The sequence below is a fragment of the Zonotrichia albicollis genome, chromosome 7 (assembly GCF_047830755.1).
Source record: "Zonotrichia albicollis isolate bZonAlb1 chromosome 7, bZonAlb1.hap1, whole genome shotgun sequence".
NCBI lineage: Eukaryota > Metazoa > Chordata > Aves > Passeriformes > Passerellidae > Zonotrichia > Zonotrichia albicollis.
In genome coordinates this window covers 485,474-505,634 of record NC_133825.1, presented here as the reverse complement: position 1 = coordinate 505,634, position 20,161 = coordinate 485,474, and the positions used below count along the sequence as shown (strand labels likewise).

The window sequence follows — 20,161 nt, the reverse complement described above, 5'->3', positions numbered from 1 at the left end:
CCAGGTCGGGGCCGGTGCTTGGCAGTGCCCCTACGCTGTCCTGGTAGCAGGAGAAGGGCAGGGGACCTGTCCCCACAGCCACTGTGCAGTTCAGCACCAGTCGGTCCCTGAGTGCCACCTGTCCCCGGGGGGGCTGCACTGACAGGGACACCCCTGCGGGTGGGACCCCTGCAGAGGAGGGGGACACCAGGCAACAGTCAGGGACACAGGGGGTTCAGGGAGGGGCAGGAGGACCCAGTGAGGGACAGGGGTGGCAGAGATTGGGGTGCTGGGTCTTAGAAAAGAACCCCGAGGGATGATGGGGGGTTTAAGGGAGGGAACACCTGGAGAGGGAGGTGGGAAACACCAGGAAGGGTATGGGGACCCAGGGAGGGGATGGTGTGACCTGGGGAATGTGCAAAGACCTCAGAGAGGGGTGAAGGGACCCAGACAGGGGTGAAGAGACCCAATATGAGATGGAGGGAAACATGAGCCAGGAATGGGAGGACCTTGGGAGGGACCTGGGGCAGTGATGGCAAGACACAGAAAATGCACCAGGGGATGATGGGGGTACCCATGTAGGGGCTGGGGGACCCAGTGAGGGACCCGAAAAAGGATGGTGGGAGCCAGGGAAGGATATGGGAAAGGTTGGATACCCCAGAGGAGGTGTCAGGGTGGGCTAGGGGATGCCAAGCAGTGTGGGGGGACCCAAGGCATCTGTGGGGGCTCCCCGTGCCCATCCCCACACTCACTGTGCACCGTGACAAGGAGTGGGGTACTGCTTTTCCACACGGACTCCTCCTCGGAGTGCACGTGGCAGCTGTAATTCCTCGAGTGGGAGGAATTACACCAGCAGTGGTGGCGACCCCTGCGGGCCCCCAACCACCTGCCTGTCCCGGTAGAACACGTGCAGGAGGGGGCCTTGGGGCCGCAGGGGGCTGGGGGAGCTGCAGCAGCTGAGATTCAGGGAGGAACCCTCAGTGAGCTCGGGGGACCCTCCAGCCTCCAGCACCGGCACTGAGAAGAGCTCTGGCAAGGACAGGGGAGGTGAGGAATGGGACTCTGAGTGCACTGGGAAGTGGCTTTGGGGTTGTCAAGACATTGGGGTTCCAGCCGTGTGGGTGCTCACCATGCACTGTCACTGCTGCTGACCATGACTGCCAGGACCCCACCAAGCCCTCACATCGGTAGTGGCCACTGTGGTGCAGCTGCAGTGGGGACAGGAACAGCTTGGTCCTCCTGAGGGACCCCCTGAATTCCTCCTCCTCCTGGTAAAACCCTAGTGAGATGGATATCCTGCCAGCACCGGCAGCGCAGTGTCAAGGTGTCCCCCTCCAGCAGTGCCTGTGCTGGCTCTTGGAGCACCAGTGGGTCTGTGGGACAGGAAGGTCACATCTCACTGATGAGACTGGTCTGAGGTGGGTGCCCATAACACCGGGGAAATGTGGGTGCACTGGGGTGCTGTGGGTGCACTGGGATGTCCCTGTGTGCAGGGCACAGGCTCTTGCCACGTGAGGGGTGTGAGGCCACCTGCGGGGTGGAGCCCACCCTGACCTCTCAGGGGCCACCCTCATAATTTAAGATCCCCCCTCACCATCTATGAATGCGCCCGGTTCCGCGTCTGACACATGTGTAGGTGTCACTCTCTGTGACAGTGAAGTGGTCAGGTCACTCCTGCCACCAACAAAGCCTGGCCTTGTACCAGGTGGTGGCACCAGTGGCCCCCGAGTTCTGGCACGTCAGTGTCACCCGGTCCCACAGCACTGCCAGGAGCTGGGTGGTGTGGGAACCTGTGGGTGACAGCGGACACCAGCCTGCCAGAGCCAGCATGGGGCTGGGGACAGTGGGGTGGGGCCGTGGCATCCCCCGAGGACTCACCAGCGAGACCGAGGGTCTGGGTTGGAAAATAAAAGGGACAGGGCTCCGTGGGGGTAAGGCACTGCAGGGACGGCGGCACCAGGGTAAGCGGGGTGTGGTGGCTGTCCCCAGACTGTGGGGACAGCAGTTCTAGTGGGAAAGAGAGTGTGGATGGTCCCGAAAAGATTTGGTGAGGCAGGGGGACATGTCTGTGTCACAGTCACCCATGCACCACATCCCTGTTGCACAGTCACTTTGGGAACAGGGACACCGAGGCCTCCCTGGGCTGAGGCAGAACATGGGGACACTGTGACATCCCAGGTGCGAGGACACCATGGACACAGCCCATGCTTGCCCAGGTCACCCCCACCAGCTCATGATCCCATCCCCATTGCTACATCCTCACCATTCTTGTCCCCTTCTGTCCCTGCATCCCAGTTCCCTTCCCCAATCCCCAGAGCTCCCTGAGCCCAAAGGTGCCAGTCTCCACATTCCTGTCCCCACATCCCCATCCTCAAATTCCTGCCCCTGTTCCAGTGTCCAAAGCCACCCTACATCCACTGTCCCACCAAGGTCTACTGTGGGTAACATGGACTGGCATTGCTGGCTTTGGGGACCTCAGTGGACCCCGTAGCCCCACTGGGCCCCCTCTCTTCCCCACCCCTGGGGTGTCAGGCCCGTGCCCGGGGCACTCACCCCACAGGAGCAGCGCCACCTTCCCGGCCATCCTGGTGTCCCCAGCCATGTGCACTGGCTGTCACTCCCTGCTGCTCCCCTGGCTGGCGGCTCTTCAGATGAAGGGGAAGGAAGCGAGGTCACGTCTGTCCCCACGTGTAGGTGGCCCTTGGTGGGGGCAGGGTGGTCACAAGCTGGGCCCAGGCTGGGGACATGGTGGGGATGGTGTTGCCAGGAGTAGGGGGCTCAGGGGATGTGGGGAACCAAGGATAAGTGTCCAGGAGATTGGGGGTCAAGGGGAATTGGGGTCTCCATGCCTGGGGGGATTCAGGGATGGAGGTGCTGTGGGAAAATGGTTCCCAGGGATTTGGGGTAATGGAATGTGGGTCCCAAGGTTGGGAGTGCAGGGGAAAAAAGGGGACCCTTGGGAATAGGGGTTCTGAGGCAAGAAGCAGCCCATGGGATGGGATCAATGCAATGGTGGTGGCGGGCAATGGCAGTCCTGGGATGGGGGTCCCCAAAGAGGAGAGACCAAGGCAATGGGGGTCCCATGGTTGGGTTCCCAGGGGAATGGGGGACCCATGGTTGGGTTCCCATGGGAATGGGGGTGCCAGGGAGGGGCAGTGGCTGTGTGGGCATGGGGGTCACAACTCCTTTCCAGGGCGCCTCAGATTTTGGGGTGACTCAGAGCCCAGCAAAGCCCTATCCCTGAAGCACTCCAGGGCTGTCCTGGGAGACTCTGTGTCCCTGCCCCACACACCCCTGGGTCAGGTCCCCCCATTTCCTGCCTCAGCAACCCCAGGCAACACTTGAAGACCAGTTGGTTCAGACCAAAGCCATAGAATAGAACCAAAAATCTTTCCCACACCATTATTTTCCCAATATGTAAAAACTCAGTGAAAATACAACTGTCAAGGTATAAAGGCTCTGCTTTATAGAATCAATTGCTTTCCCAATAAGTCACTCACAAACAAACCACAAACAAATCACAATGAAATGAGAGTTTTCAGTTCTCTTTAGGAGTCCATTGGTACATCCCACAGCAGCGTTTGCTTGTGGATAACACAGAGTGGGGAATCTCCCTGAATGTCCAACAGCTCCATGGGATGGTTCCCTGCCTGCTGGGTAGCAACCCAGGCCTGAAGGAAGCCTTTTCTTGGGCCATCTTTAGGAACTCTCCCCATTTTGCTCATTCCCATGCTGAAACTTGATTGACTTCCTTTGTAGGAAGGGGAAAAGCTCTGTCAATCCTTGGGACAGTGCACAGGAATCTGTGGAAATGCCCCTGTGTGCCTCAGGGTCCAAATGATCAATTGCTGCATTTCTGGACTGGTTCGTTTGCAGGTGCCCCTGCAAGGGTTTTTCCAGCCAGCCCTGCTCTGAAAACCATCAAAGGCCCTCACAGAGACACTGCTTAGGCTCTCTTTGGGGTTTTGTGCTTCTTGCAGGGCTAAGCAAACCACAGCTCAGCTCATCCTGTGGGGGGGCCTTTTTCCACCCACAGAATTGTCACTTCTGCAGCAGCTCTAAAGCTGCCAGAATCAAAGCCAAGGGGGCAGGGGGGACCCTCAAGTGCTGGCTGCCCCCTGGGGCTCGGCAGAGCAGGGCTGGGCAATGGCCATCCCTGTGCAGTGGCGCTGGGCCATGGCTGGGCCCCACCCTTACATTGACAGGGGTCCCCAGGATGTGTCACCCTGGGATGGGCACACAGCCAGAAATGTGCAGCGACATTTCTGGAACTGCCACCCCCCAGGACAGGACCCCCCATTATAGGATGTGTCACCCCTGGGAGAGGATCCCCCAGCTGAACTCCAGAGGAGAGACCTTGGAGGAGAGAACCCCCTGTATGTGCCCCCTAGAAACAGAGAATGCCCCCTTTTCCCATCTGACCCTCAGCACAAATGGCCTCTTCCCTCTCCTCCAGGACAAATAAAGTGAAAGTGTTGAGCAGGCACAGCCCAGCAACTCTGTCCCCCAAAGCCTCCTCACCCTTCCCTGCACCCCCTGCTCCCCATTTTCCCCCTCCCCTGGGTCCCCCAACCCGTTCCCTGCTCAGGTGCACCCCAGGATGTCTGATCCAGGAACCAGGAGCGACGGGATATGGCAAAAAGTAAGAATAAGGAAAATAAGAGAAATAAAGAGAGGAAAAATCAGGGGCAGGCGAGGACACAGAGGCAGAGGTACCCAGGACCCCCATGCCATGCCTGGCCAGGAAACGAACACCCCAGGGGTGATTGGGGCCTAGCCTCACCCCTAAATCTGAGGCACCCAGGGAAGGAGCTGTGACCCCCATGCCCCCCCATTAACTGCCAAACCCTGGCACCCCCATTCCTCTGGGACCCCAACCTTGGAACCCAATTTACTTCTGCCACCCCTTCCCTGAGACCCCCATCCCTGGACGGCAAATCCCCAGGATCTCCAACCCCAATGAACACGATCCAAGTAATTCCAGTCCCTGGTACACCCCTGCCCTTGGGGACCTTGATTCCCTCAGGACCACCATTCTCACAGGGTCCCCCTTTCCCCTGGCACCCCCATTTCATGATCACAAATCCCAGGAGGCCACATTGTTCTGAGATCCTCATCCCCAAGTCTGAGTCTACCCAACCCTTGGGACACCCATTTACCTGGGACCCCATCCCTGGGCACCCCATTCTCCTGGACACTCATCCCTGGCTCCCTACACAGCCTTAGACTCCAGACTGTTGAAACATCATGTCCCCACCATGTCCCACCATCCCCCACCATGTCCCCAGATTATGCTGCCTTGTCTCCAGCCTGTTCCCAGCTTGTAGCCACCCTGCCCCCACCAAGGGCCACCTACACGTGGGTACGGATGTGACCTCGCTTCCTTCCCCTTCATCCGAAGAGCCGCCAGCCAGGGGAGCGGTGGCCACAGCAGCGAGTGACAGCCAGTGCACATGGCTGGGGACACCGGGATGGCCGGGAAGGTGGCGCTGCTCCTGTGGGGTGAGTGCCCCGGGCACAGGCCTGACACCTGTGGGATGGGCCCTGGTGAGGCAGAGACTGGTGGGGAGGGGGCACAGGGGGACTGTGAGGTCCCCTGAGGTCACCAATGGCAGCAGAGGCAGAGCAGGGCATGGAGCTCAGTGTGACCAGAGATATGGGGTGGCTTTAGGGACAGAAATAGGGGAACTGGGATGTGGAGACAGGAAGCGGGGGATAGAGATGTGGGGACAAGGATGTGGCAGAAGGAGCCTTGGGGCTTGGGGACTGTGGGGATAGGGACAGGGGAACAGGGATACTGGGACATGGAATGGGGCCACGTAACATGCAGATGTCACCTGGCCATGGGGAAAGGTCCCATTGGAATTGGGATCATGGGCACAGGACCATGGGACTTGACCATGGGGACAGGTGCTGTGGGGCTGGTGGAGGTGGGCAGTGCAAACATAGGGTGTCCACAGTGTCCCCATGACCCTCACCCAGCCCTGTCCCTTCTCCCTTCCAGCCCAGACCTTCAGCCTCGCTGGTGAGTCCTCGGAGGATGCCAGGTCCCCACCGCACTGTCCCCAACCCTGCAATGGCCCAAGCAGGCTGGTGTCCCCTGTCACTCGCAGGTGCCCAGACCACCCAGCTCCTGGTGGAGCCCCCCTGGAGGCCGGCGGTGCTGTGGGACCGGGTGACACTGACCTGCCAGGGCTCGGGGACAGCTGGTGACACCACCTGGTACAAGGATGGGCAGCCCTGGTGGCAGGAGGAAGGCAACAACTTCACTGTCACTGAGAGTGGCTCCTACACGTGTGAGAGACCTGGAAGTGGGTGCAGCCCGCCCGTGAACGTCTCAGATGGTGAGGGTGGTTTGTGTCCCCAGCTTGGCACCCAAGGGAACCCCGAGGATGCTGGATGAGCTCTACTCCATGGGTCACCCTCTGGTGTGACCAGAGACTGTCCCCTGTACAGGGGCACATCCCAGAGCATCCCACTACGGGGGGACCCTCATGTTGAAACTGGGGAAACCTGGTGTGCTGGCTTTGACCCAATATGGGGTTCCTGATGACATCAGGACCCTCCAGACCCCTGTGATGTGACGGCACCCCTCTGTCCCCCAGACCAGGTGGTGCTGCAGGTACCGGCGTGGGCACTGCTGGAGGGGGAAACGTTGACACTGCGCTGCCGGTACAGGCAGGAGAAGTCGGCCACTCTGGTGTTCTACCATGAGGAGACAGAACTGGGGAGGCTCTACAATGGGACCGAGCTGTCCCTGTCCCCTCTGCAGCTGAACCACAGCGGCCGCTACAACTGCAAGGCCTGGGTGAACAACGGGATATCATGGGGATGGGAGGAGTCAGTGCCAGTGACAGTGACAGTGCATGGTGAGCACCTTACAGCCGCCACCCTGACAGCCCCATAGCGCCTTGCCAGGGATTCGGGGTCACCGTTCCCAAAGCCCCCAATTTCCTGCCCTGAGTTTGTCCGGGGACCAGTGCTGGAGGTTCCCCCCTGGCCCACCCAGGGGTCCCCCCTCACTCTCAGCTGCCTCAGCACCCCCAGCCCCCTGCAGCCCCAAGCCCCCCTCCTGCACATGTTCTATCAGGATGAGGGTGGTGGGGGGCCCGCAGGGGTCCCCGCAGCTGCTGGTGCCCGTCGTGGGGGTCTCCCACTCAGAGAATTACAGCTGCCAGGTGCGCTCCAAGGGGAGGGCCGTGCGGAAGAGCAGTGCCCGGTTCCGCTTCACAGTGCACAGTGAGTGTGGGGATGGGCACGGGGAGCCCTCATAGCCTCCTCTAGTCTCGTTTTCTGGGCATCTCCATGTCCCTTGTACACCATGCTTGTGTCCCCCGTCTCTGCCCTGTGTCCCCTCACCCCTCTGTGGTGTGACCCCATCCACAACATCCCCCATCACACCCACCTCCCTTGTCCCTATCCCCCCAAACCAGCTGCCGGCCCCTCCCTGTGCTCTCAGCCCAGTCTCTGTCCCCACAGTGCCCGTGGCCAATACCATCATCACCCTTGGCACCCTATCACACCAGGTGCGTGCAGGTGACCCCGTGACCCTGCGCTGCTTGGTTCAGGTGGGCTCAGCCCCTGTCACCTTCACCTGGCTGCACAATGGGCAGGAGGTGGCCCAGGGTCCCCTCCTGGAGCTCAGGGCAGTCGATGTGGGAAATTCGGGCACCTACCAGTGCGTGGCCACCAACCAGCTGGGACAGGACGGGCACCGTGTGTTCCGGGCATTCAGCCCAGAGCTGGCCCTGTTGGTGACACCATGGGGACACAGGGACACAGGTAAGGTCACACAGGGTCATTCGGGGTTGAAGGACCTTTGCGGTTCTGGGTGATCTTGATGTGTCCCCTCTGTTTCTTGCAGTGGCCACAGGTGTCGGTTGGGCCCTTTTCTTCCTGCTGCTGCTCGTGGGTGTCATTGTGGCCTGGCACCAGTGGCACCGTGTGGGTGGGTGACAATGGGGGAAGAGGGGGTCCTAGGGAGCTGTAGAGGTCCCCAGAGTGTGGGCATGATAGGGCAGCACCCATAGCCCCAGAATTGTCACTTTCCCTGGGGGTCCTGTGGGGTTTGGGGAGGTGCTGGAGGGTCCTGCAAGGATGTTGGGGGTTCTTTCAGAGGCTGTGGGGATGTTTGGACCGTCTGTCCCTGCTGGGCTTTGAATTCTTGAGGCTGAGTTGGCCCAGGGCACTGGGGAGACTCATGAATTCTGGGGGGTTTTAGAGATGCTTGGGGGTGCTGAGGGGAATTGAGGGTCCCATAGGGGTTCAGGAATCTTGAGAGGGGTAGGGCCCTTGGACCCCTCAGTCACCCCTCTCTCTTTCCTTTGCAGCTGCCAGGAAGCAGCATGAAAGGTGAGTGGGGTTTTTCAACCATGAGTCCCCTTTTTCCCACATGACACAAGTCTCCATCACCTTCCACACATTGTCTTTTTCCCCACAGGCCCCGCCCTGATTCCCCGGCCCACCCAGAGGAGGGAGAGGTTGTGTACACCCACGTTGTGAGCACCAAACATGTGCAGCGTGAGTACTGTGGATTGGGGGGACAGTGACAGTGGTGTCACCCCTTCCCCTTGGGTCCCCCCAACCATTCTGTCCTGCAGGGCCCTCAGGCATCACCGACCACCAGTAACCCTGGGTGGCCTACGTGGAGCTGCGGGGACCCCAAGGGCGACCAAGAAATCCCAGTGACATCAATGAGGTTGTGCTGTGACACTGGAGGCAACTGGGGTGCACTGGGTGTCCCCACCCATGGGCACCCACTCGTGTGTGTACTCCCACTAAAAACTGCCCCTCCCTGTGGAGGCACAAAGATCCTAAAGGGCTGAGAGAAGAAAAATTTCCTGCAACAGCAACGAGAGAGAATAAAATCAAAAGATACAGCAACAAGGATCAGAGTCCAAATTTTCACAAAAAGATCAATTTCCTGGGGAAGTCCCCAAAAGGAACAAACCCTGGACACTCTCCCCTGCACAATTCCTCCACCAGAGGAACCTGAACTTGCAACTTCCTTGCTCTGATGGCCAAAGCGGCCTTCAGGAGGCTCTGGATTCTCTTGTGACCTGTCCCAAATTCCTCCTCTGCCCTGTTGCCCCCATGAGGATGTAACAAATGCCCTGTGGGGGTTCCAGAGCCTCCCCCTTCTTCAGAGCAGGTCAGGATCCGGCCATGGCAAAGGGTGGGATGTCAGAGACAAGAAAACTTTGATGTCTGGAGACATTGTGGAACATCTGTGTGTGGCAGGGATGGGTCAGACTTTGCTTTTGGCGAGACTGGGCCCTGTCTGTCCATCAGACTGTCAGCCATGGCACACTGGAGACAGTGTGAGGCTCTGCCAAAGCCAGCTCTTGAGTGGCCGGGTGACCAGAAGTGCCAGTTGGGGAGAGGGCTCTTGTTAGCCAAACTGGCTTAAAAGGTAGAGCATGAGGTTGCCAAGTCCCTGACCCTGTCTTTCTTGGGATGTCTGTCTCATCCCAGGAGCTGGCAACTCATTTAAATGAGAAATGTCTACCAAGGAAAGTGGGAACTGTCGTGGAATGTAAAGAAAAGACATGTCAAAAATGTTTCTTAATTTCAAAAATGATGGGGCTTCCAGGCCAAAGTGTAGAAAAAGGAGTAACAGCTCTTTACTAGGAAATTTATAAACTAGAACAGAACAAACAACACAAACCCATAACTTTCCCTCCTGCTCAGCACTGTTGGTTTTTGTGGCAGTTATAACTGTAGCCAGCAGGGGGCGATGAAGGGAGCACTCCCGGCCAGCGGGGGGTGCTGCCAGGAGCCTGATCCTGTCTTCTCTTGGGGTGTCTGTCCCCTCCACACTGGAACCCAGGAGTTGGCATCTCATTTAAATGAGAAATATCTTCCAAGGCATATGGGAATGTTCCTGGAATGAAAAGAAGACCCATGTCTAAAATTCTTTTTAATTTCCAAGATTATGGGATTTCAGGCAGAAGTGTAGTAAAAGGAATAAGAGGGGGTTATGAGGAAAATTATGAAACAGAACAAACAACACAAACCCAGAACTTTCCCTCCCGCTCAGCGCTGTTGGTTTTTGTGGCAGTTATAACTGTAGCCAGCAGGGGGCGATGCAGGGAGCACTCCCGGCCAGCAGGGGGCTCCCCGGTCCAGCTTCATCCCCTCAGGGGCCATGGCGGCCAAGGACGGGAGGGAGGAGGGGAAATCGCTCCTTTTGCAAACTCACGGGCACCAATCGGTCCCGGCACCACCACCGGCAGCGGGCAGAAGCCACCAAGGCAGCAGGTTGGATCCCAGTGCCCACTGGCAGCGTAGCAGTGTCCCGGGGCCGGGCACACACCCTGCACAACACCCGCGAGCCCTCTCCATGATCCGAATGGAAGGAATGCAGCACCTGACCCAGGCAGGTCTCGGGTCCACAGCAGCACCTCTGTTGGCTTTAAATCACAATTCCTGCAAACCCTCAGGCTTTCACTCAGGTGAGGAGGGCAAGGATGGAGCAGCTTTGGGGACACCTGGAATCCAGACAGGGTGGATTCAGCCCCACCACAGCTGTCGCCAGAGCCACAGATCGATATTTCCACACTCCACACTTTTCCCTCTCTTCTGGCAGCCATGGCCAGAACCCAAACATTCTTTTCAGGCCGTTCCCAAGGGCTGCATGGTTGAGACTGGAGGAAGGAGGGACCCCATCAAGTTTTTGAGCAGAGTGGTGGGATTTGCCAGGTTTTTGCTGCTATCTCAGACACTTGCTACAAGGGACAAAATTATAAATTGCTACATTTCCAGACTGGTTCCCTCTCAGCTGCCCCTGCAGTGGCAGTTTCCAGCCAGCCCTGCTCTGAAAACTATCAGACATCCTTGCAGAGCCACTGCTTGGGCACACTTTTGGTTTTGTGCTTCTTTCATGGCTGAGCAAACCACAGGCAGGCTTTTTCCCTTCCCAGAATTCTCACTTCTGCAGCAGCTCCACACACCCAGAGCCTCTTGGAATCTGTCTGGGGTGACCCCCAGGCCACAGGCACCTTGTGCAGACTGTGCTTGGCCCTTGGTCACTCAAAATTCTGAGGAAACCAGGGAAGAAGCTGTGAACCACGGGTCCACCCAGGAACTGCCTATACCTGGGACCTCCATTTCACCTTGAAATCTAATCATAGGGCCCCCCATTCCTTATGTCTCCCCATCTCTGGAACCCCTGTCCTAGTACTGACATTCCCTAGTACTGACATTGTCCAGGACACTCATTCCCAAGGAACCCTCTCCTGTCCATTCCACCTCCTGAAATCCCCCTTCCCCCAGGACCTTGATTCTCCCACGACCCCCTTTCCTACAGACGCCCTCATTCCCCCAGCATCCCCATCCCATGAAACCAAATCCCTGGAGCCCACGTTCCGCTGGGACTCCCATCCGTGAATTCCCAGCCCTGCGCACCCCCATTCCCATTACACCCCCAACCCTGGTGATTCCCCATCTTCAGGACCCCCATTCCCAGGGACCCCCTCCCTGGAACACCCCATTCCCCTGGACAGCCAGCCCTGGCTCCCAAAACCTTCTGAGACCCTCCCTTCTGGGAACTCCGTGTCCCACTGTGTCCCATCCAGCCTTGTCCCCACCCTGCCCACAGCCTGTGCCCAGATTGTGGCCACCCTGCCCCTACCAGGTGCCACCTACGCATGAGGATGAGACCTCACCTTGCTTCCTTCCCCTTTGGCCAAAGAGCCACCACCCAGGGGACAGCCACCCCCAGCAGCGAGTGAGAGCCAGTGCACATGGCTTGGGACACCGGGATGGGGGGGAAGGTGGCGCTGCCCCTGTGGGGTGAGTGCCCTGGGCACGGTCCTGACCCTCTGGGGAAATGGACGGGGCGGGGCACAGGGGAGCTGCGGAATCACCTGAGGTCCCCAAAGGCAGCAGTGCCAGTCCATGTTACACACAGTGGACCTGGGTGGAACTAGGGATGTAGGGTGACTTTGGGGACAGGAACAGGGGGCAGGAATTCAGGGAATGGAGATGTGGGGACAGGAATGTGGGGGGTGGCACCTTTGGGCTCAGGTAGCTCTGGGGATAGGGACAAGGGAACTGGGATGCAGGGAGAGAAGGGGACAAGAATGGTGAGGATGCAGCCATGGGGATGGGATCATGGGGATGGGATCATGAGCTGGTGGGGGTGACCTGGGCCAGCATGGGCTGTGTCCATGGTGTCTTCATGACCGGGGTGTCCACAGTGTCCCCATGTTCTGCCTCAGCCCATGGTGGCCTCGGTGTTGCTGTTCCCAAGGTGTCTGTGCCACATGGATGTGGTGCATGGGTGGCTGTGACACAGACATGTCCCCCAGCCTCTCCAAATGTTATGGAGACCACCAGACACACTTTCTCACAAGAAATGCTGTCCCCATGGGGACAGTTGGGGGATAGCCACCACACTGTTTACCCCGTGTGCCTCGGTCCCCACAGTGCCACCCCCACCCAGCACTGTCCCTTCTCCCTTCCAGCCCAGAGCCACAGCCTCACTGGTGAGTCCTCAGGGGAGAGGCTGTGGGGGTGTCTGTGTGGAGGCTGTGAGATTCTCACCATGCACTGTCACTGTCACTGGTGTGGACACCTCCCACTCCCTCGCTTTAAGCCAACCCCTGCAGCTGTAGTTGCCACTGTGGTGCAGCTGCAGAGGGTGACAGGGACAGCTCTGTCCCATTTCAGAGCTCCACCAGCTGCTCCTCCTCACAGTGGAAGGACACCCAGGTCACCAGGTTGTTCCATTGGCCCCAGCAGCGCAGTGTCACCGTGTCCCCCTCAAGCAGCGCCCGTGCCGGCACCTGGAGCACCAGCCAGTCTGGGCAACAAGTGGGTCCTTTCACATCATGAGGGCTTGGAGGGGCCTGGATGCGCCTCCCAATGGGACCCTCCTATTGGGTCACACACAGCACACTAGGGGTCCCCAATTCTAATACAGGGACCCCTCACACTGGGATGCTCTGGGATGTCCCCAGAGCAGGGCACAGGCTCTGGTCACACAGAAGGTGACCCATGGAGCAGTGCAGACCCAGAGCCCTTGAGGCCCCTGCAGGTGCCAGGCTCGGGACACTCAAACCCTCTCACCATCTAAGACAGTCACTGGTGGGCTGTTTCCACTTCTGGGTCTGGAACACCTGTAGGTGCCACTCTCCGTGACAGTGGTCGCGTCCCTCCTGCCCCCTGTGCTGCCCACCCTTGTACCAGGTGGTGGCACCAGCAGTCCCCTAGCCCTGGCAGGTAAGTGTCACCCGGTCTCAAAGTACCAGTGTCCCCCAGGGGGTCTCCACCAGGAGCTGGGTGGTCTGGGCACCTGCGGGGGACACCAGCCTGCCAGGGCCACCATGGGGCTGGGAAAAGAAGGGTGGGGCCATGGCATCCCCCGAGAACTCACCAGCAAGGCCGAGGGTCTGAGCTGGAAGGGAGAAGGGAGAAGGGTGGGTGGGGGTGGCACCACACGGACAGCGGCACCCAGGATAGAGGATGTGGTGGTTGTCCCGAAACTGTCCCCATAAGGGCAGCACTTCTTGTGTGAAAGTGCATGGGGGTGGATTGCAAAAGATTTGGTGAGGCAGGGGGACATGTCTGTGTCGCAGCCACCCGTGCACCACATCCCTGTGGCACAGACACCTTGGGAACAGGGACGCCGAGGCCACCCCGAGCTGAGGCAGAACGTGGGGACACTGAGAACACCCCGAGCACAAGGACAAAACGGACACAGCCCATGCTGGCCAGGTCACCCCCACCTGCTCATGGTCCCATCCCCATGGCCACATCCTCACCGTTCTTGTCCCCTTCTGTCCCTGCATCCCAGTTCCCTTGTCCCTATCCCCAGAGCTCCCTGAGCCCAAAGCTGCCAGTCCCCACATTCCTGTCCCCATATCCCCATCCCCAAATTCCTGCCCCCTCTTCCTGTCCCCAAAGCCACCCTACATCCCCAGTTCCACCCAGGTCCACTGTGGGTAATACGGACTGGAACTGCTGGCATTGGGCACCCAAGGGGACCCCAGAGCCCCCATGTTCCCCTCCCCTCCCCATCCCCAGAGTGTCAGGCCCGTGCCCGGGGGACTCACCCCACAGGAGCAGCGCCACCCTCCCGGCCATCCCGGTGTCCCCAGCCATGTGCACTGGCTGTCACTCGCTGCTGTGGCCACCGCTCCCCTGGCTGGTGGGTCTTTGGATGAAGGGGAAGCAAGCGAGGTCACATCTCAACCTTATGCGTAGGTGGCCCTTGGTGGGGGCAGAGTGGGAACAGGCTGGGCACAGGATGGAGCAAGGCTGCATAGTCTGAGGACATGGTGGGGGATGGTGTTGCCAGGAGTAGGGGGCTCAGGGGATGTGGGGAACCAGGGATGGGATTCCAGTAGAATAGGTCACCAGCAGAATTGGGGCCTCCATGCCTGGGGGGTTCCAGGGCTGGGGGTGCTGTTGAAACATGTTTCCTGGGGATTTGGGGTCATGGCATGTGGGTGCCAGGGTTGGGGGTGCAAAGGGAAAAGGAGACCCTGGATAATAGAGGTTCTGGGGGAAGAAGCTGCCCATGAGATTGGATCAAGGCAATGGTGGTCCTGGGCAATGGCAGTCCTGGGATGGGGGTCTTCTGGGAGGAGAGACCAAGGCAATGGGGTTGGGTTCCCAGGGGAATGGGGGTGCCAGGGTTGGGCAATGTCTGGGTGGGCACAGGGATCAAAGCTCCTTCCGGGATTGCCTCAGATTTTGGGGTGACTCGGAACCCAGCACATTCCTCACAGTGCTCATGGCCAGGGGGGCAATCCAAGGCTGTCCTGGGAGGTTCTCGATCTCTGCCCCACACACTCCTGAGCTTTTTCCTGTCACTCCAATTTCACAGCTCAGCGACCTCAGCAAACATGTGATGACCAATTGGCTGGGACAAAATTACACATCCATAGAATAAAGGCAAGAATCTTTTCCCACACCATTATTTTCCCAATAAAAAATAAATCAAACTGACAAGGTAAAAATTTATCTGGTTTATAGAACACTTTGAATCATTGCCTTCCCAACAAGTCACTCACAATGAAAACACAAACAAATCACAAAAAATGAGGGGGTTTTTCTCCCTTTAGGAGCCCCTTGCTGCACCCAATGGCAGCATTTGCTTGTGGATACCACAGAGTGAGTGGAATCTCCCTGAGTATCCAACAGCTCCATGGGATTGTTCCCTGCCTGCTGGACAGCAACCCAGCCCCTAAGGAAGCCTTTTGTTGAGCCATATTTAGGAATTATCCCAATTTTTCTCATTCCCACCCTGAAACTTGAATGACTTCCCATGGATTCAGTGCCCCAAATGGGAGAAGCTCTGCCCATTCTTGGGACAGTGCACAGGAATCTGTGGAAATGCCCGTGTGTGTCTCAGGGTCTGATTCCCTGGTAAATCTACTCCAGCCTGCCCTGAATTCCCCTGCCTGGGCACTCCCTGCTCCTACTGTGACACTCCTGTTCGCCAGCTCTTTGTATGCAGCCCCTGCTCAATATTTCCAGACTTTTCCCTCTCTTCTGGTGTGCACATCCAGAACCCAAACATTCTTTCCATGAGGTACCAAAGGGCTGCAGGTTTTGTTCAAGATGGAGGATACAGGTCAGGTTGTTGAGCAGATTGGTGTTGTCTTTGCAGTAGTTCTGGGGCTCTCTCAGTCCCTTGCTGAGAGGGAAAAAATGATCAATTGCTGCCTTTCTGGACTGGTTCCCACACAGCTGCCCTTGCATGGGGAGTTTCCAGCCAGCCCTGCTCTGAAAGCTGTCAAAGGCTCTCACAGAGCCACTGCTTGGGCTCTCTTTGGGTTTTGTGCTTTTTGCAGAGCTGAGCAAACCACAGCCAGGCCTGTTTCCACCCACAGAATTCTCACCTCTGCAGCAGCTCTAAAGCTGCCAGGATCAAAGCCAAGGGGGCAGGGGGGACCCTCAGGTGCTGGCTGCCACCTGGGGCTGGCCAGAGCAGGGCTGGGCAATGGCCATCCCTGTGCAGTGGGGCTGGGCCATGGCTGGGCCCCACCCTTGCATTGACAGGCACTGGGCAAGGAATGTGCAGGGACATTTCTGAAACTGCCACCCATGGGGACAGGCCCCCCCATGCCAGGATGTGTCATACCCTGGACTGGTTTTCCCCAGGTCATCCCCACAACAGGGACCTCACAGAGCAGTACCCTCCTGGATGTGCCCTCCCAGGACAGACACTGCCTCCCTTTGCCATCTGACTCTCAGCACAAACAGCCTCTTCCTTTTTGTGCAGGAAAAAGAAAGTGAAAGTGTTGAGGGGGCACAGCCCAACACCTCCATCTCCCACAGCCTCCCCATCCTTCCCTGCTCTCCTTACTCCCAATTATCCCCCTCCCCTGGCTCCCTCCAATGCGTTCCCTGCTCAGGTGATTCCTAGAATTGCTGAGCTAGGAACTAGGGTTGAGGGGACATGGCATAAAAGTGAGGTAGAAAAGGAAGAAAACAGAAATAAAGAAAGCAAAAGTCAAGGGCAGGGGAAGGCACAGAAGCAGAGCTACCCAGGATCCCCATGTGATACCTGCACAGGAAACAAGCATCCCAAGGCAGCAGCAACCGGCCATGGGTCACCCCAAAATCTGAGGCACCCAGAAAAGGAGCTGTGACCCCCATGCGCCCCCAGCCACTGCCCATCCCTGGCACCCCCATTCATTTGGGACCCCAATCATGGGAATCTGATTTCCTTTTGTCCCTCCTTCCCTAAGACCCCTTCCCTGGACTGCAGTTCCTCACAATCTCCTACCTCAAAGAACTCCATCCTGGTAATTCCAGTCCCTGGGAGCCCCATTCCCTTGGGGACATTGATTCCACCCGGGCCCCCATTCTCACAGGGTTCCCCTTTCCCCTGGCACCCCCATCCCTTGGCCCCCATCCCATGATCACAAATCCCTGGAGGCCACATTGTTCTGGCATCCTCATCCCCAAGTCTGAGTCCATCCATCCACTGGGACCCCCATTCCCATGGGACCCCATCCCTGGGCACCCCATTCCTCTGGACACCTATTTCTGGTTCCCTACACCACCTCAGACTCCAAATTCTGTCCCCACCATGTCCCACCATCACCCCCATGTCCCACAAGGTCCCCACCCTGCCCCCATTCTGTCCCCACCCTGCCCCCACCAAGGGCCACCTACACGTGGGTACGGACTTGACCTCGCTTCCTTCCCCTTCATCCGAAGAGCCACCAGCCAGGGGAGCGGTGGCCACAGCAGCGAGTGACAGCCAGTGCACATGGCTGGGGACACCAGGATGGCCAGGAAGGTGGCACTGCTCCTGTGGGGTGAGTCCCCTGGGCACGGGCCTGACACCCTGGGGATTGGCCCTGGTGAGGCAGAGACTGGTGGGGAGGGGGCACAGGGGAGCTGCAGGGTCCCCTGAGGTCCTGAAAGGCCACAGAGGCAGAGCATGAGGTGACCAGGGCTGTGGGGACAGGAGAGGGGGGACAATAATGGGGGACAGCGATTTGGGGAACTATCATGGGACTGGTGGGAGTGGCCACTGCAACCACCGTTGAGTCTCCATTTCTGGGTGTCCAATGTGTCCCCATGGCCTAACTGAGCAAGGGCTAGTTGATGTGTCTCTGCCCCCAAGGGGTACATGCCACACTATGACAGTTTATGGACAGCCCCCACACCCAGTCCATCCTTTCCAATGTCCCTGTGATGCCACCCTCACCAAGCCCTGTCCCTTCTCCCTTCCAGCCCAGACCCTTGGCCTCATTGGTGAGTCATCGGGGGATGCCATGGCCGCATCCTGCTGTCCCCAGCCCCACACTGGCCCTGGCAGGCTGGTGTCCCCTGTCACCCGCAGGTGCCCAGACCACCCAACTCCTGGTGGAGCCCCGCTGGAGGCCAGCAGTGCTGTGGGACCGGGTGACACTGACCTGTCAGGGCTCGGGCACTGCCGGTGCCACCACCTGGTACAAGGACGGGCAGCGCTGGGGGCAGCAGGGACTGGACCACTTCACTGTCACCGAGAGTGGCACCTACACGTGTGACAGACCCGGCACTGGGCACAGCCCCCCTGTGACCGTCTCAAAAGGTGAGAGGGGTTTGGTTGTCTCCAGCCTCGCACCTGCGGGAACCCAAAGGTCTCTGGGTGTGCTCTGCTCCTTGGGTCACCTCCTGGTGTGACCAGAGCCTGTACACAGGGAGATCCCAGAGCATCTCAGAGTGGAGGGACACCAGTTCTAGATTCAGGGATCCCTGCTGCACTGGATGTGTTCCAATTCGAGGGTCCTTGAGAAAATCTAATGCCCCAGGTGTCCTAAGACTCCCATGTTCCACAGCCCGACTGGTGCTGCAGGTGCCGGCGCAAGAGCTACTGGAGGGGGACATGGTGACACTGCGCTGCCGGCGCTGGGAGAACATGTTGGTCACTGGGGTGCTATTCTACCATGGGGACAAGGAGGTGGAGAGGTCCCTCAATGGGACCGAGCTGTCCCTGTCCCCTCTGCAGCTGAACCACAGTGGCCGCTACAGCTGCAGGGGCCAAGTGGACTCCAAGGTGGCACCGTGGGCACACTCGGCTTCAGTGACAGTGACAGTGCACGGTGAGCACCCCACAGCCGCCACCCTGACACCCTCACAGCCCCTCCCCAGGGACTCAGGCTCACAAACCTCCCTCCCCTCTCCTTCCCAGAGCTCTTCTCAGTGCCGGTGCTGGAGGGTCCCCCTTATCTTACTGTGGGATCCCCCCTGACTCTCAGCTGCCTCAGCACCCCCAGCCCCCTGCGGCCCCGAGCCCCCCTCCTGCACGTGTTCTACCGGGACAGGCAGGTGGTGGGGGGCCCACAGGGGTCCCCACAGCTGTTGGTGCCCACCGTGGGGGTCTCCCACTCGGGGAATTACAGCTGCCAGGTGCAATCCGAGGGGGGGGCCGTGCGGAAGAGCAGCTCCCAGCTCCACATCACGGTGCACAGTGAGTGAGGGGATGGGCACAGGGAGCCCCCACAGCCTCCTCGGGGGCCTCTGCCCTGTCTGGGGATCCCCATAACTACCCGGGTCCCCCATCCTTTCCTGGGTACCTCACCAGATCCCCCAGCTCTATGTTGGTACCCCCATCTTTCTGGTAATCTTTTTCCACATCCCCTCATTCCTTCTTGGGTCACCCTCTGTGTCCCCCCATTCCTCATTGGGATCCCTTCATCTGTCCCTGATTCAACCTCAGCCCTCTCTGATCTCCCTCCATGGTCCTCAATCTCACCATTCCCTCCCTGGTTTTACATACTCTTCCTGGGGTCTCCCCATCTTCCTCTCCAGGTTACTCATCCTTGAGCCCTCCATCATTCTTTGGGGTCCCGTTCCAAGCCCCGCTCCTATCTCTGTGCCTCCTTTTCCTCACTGTGGTCCCACTTCCACTCTCCCATCCCCCCCCCACCCCCCCGGGTCTCTCACTGTTCCCTGGTGTCCCCCCATCCAAGGGGTCCCGCCCTTGGGGGTGTCCCTGTCAGTGCAGCCTCCGGGGGACCGGTGGCATGCAGGGACTGACTGGTGCTGAGCTATGCGGTGGCCACAGGGACAGGTCCTCTGTCCTTCTCCTGGCACCGGGAGGGTTCAGGGGCACTGCTGGGAACCGGCCCCGCCTGGAGCTGTGCCACGTTGGGGACAGTGACAGCGGCCAGTACTGGTGCCGGGTCAGCGACAGGGACAGCGTGGCTGAGAGTGACCCCCTGAATGTCACCGTCCTGGGCAAGCAAGACCCTCGGACTGGGGGTGACCCAACCCACAGCTCCCCCATCCCACCTCGCCTGGTGCCAGCCCTGTCTGTGTCCCCACAGTGCCTGTGGCCAATGCCACCATCACCCCTGGTCCCCTGTCACACCAAGTGCATGCCGGTGACCTCGTGTCACTGCGCTGCTCAGTGCAGGTGGGCTCAGCCCCTGTCACCTTCACCTGGCTGCACAATGGGCAGGAGGTGGCCCAGGGTCCCCTGCTGGAGTTCTGGGACATCGATGTGGGACATTCAGGCACCTACCAGTGAGTGGCCACCAACCAGCTGGGACAGGACGGGCACCGCGTGTTCCAGGCACTCAGCCCTGAGCTGGTCCTGGCTGTGACAGCGCGGGGACACAGGGACACAGGTGGGGTCACACTGGGTCACACGGGGGGTGCAGGACCCCTGGGCTTCTGGGTGACACCAGTGTGTCTCTCTCTGTCCCCAGCAGTGGCTCTAGGGCTCAGT

General features: G+C 59.0%; 1 protein-coding gene and 1 long non-coding RNA gene across 2 annotated transcripts; both read left to right on the top strand.

Moving 5' to 3' along the window:
• The first annotated feature begins 5,387 nt into the window (after positions 1-5,387).
• On the top strand, positions 5,388-6,235 carry LOC141729516 (uncharacterized). The gene is made up of 3 exons (XR_012581021.1): positions 5,388-5,481; positions 5,984-6,004; positions 6,093-6,235. It is a non-coding gene; the product is annotated as an uncharacterized LOC141729516 (long non-coding RNA).
• Positions 6,236-17,151: 10,916 nt separating this feature from the next.
• On the top strand, positions 17,152-19,385 carry LOC141729485 (high affinity immunoglobulin gamma Fc receptor I-like). Its single transcript, XM_074544218.1, has 5 exons — positions 17,152-17,258; positions 17,680-17,700; positions 17,789-18,019; positions 18,267-18,530; positions 18,620-19,385. Exons 1-5 carry the CDS (start codon positions 17,210-17,212, stop codon positions 18,904-18,906), a joined length of 852 nt encoding a protein of 283 aa, XP_074400319.1. The 5' UTR covers positions 17,152-17,209; the 3' UTR covers positions 18,907-19,385.
• Positions 19,386-20,161: the final 776 nt, after the last annotated feature.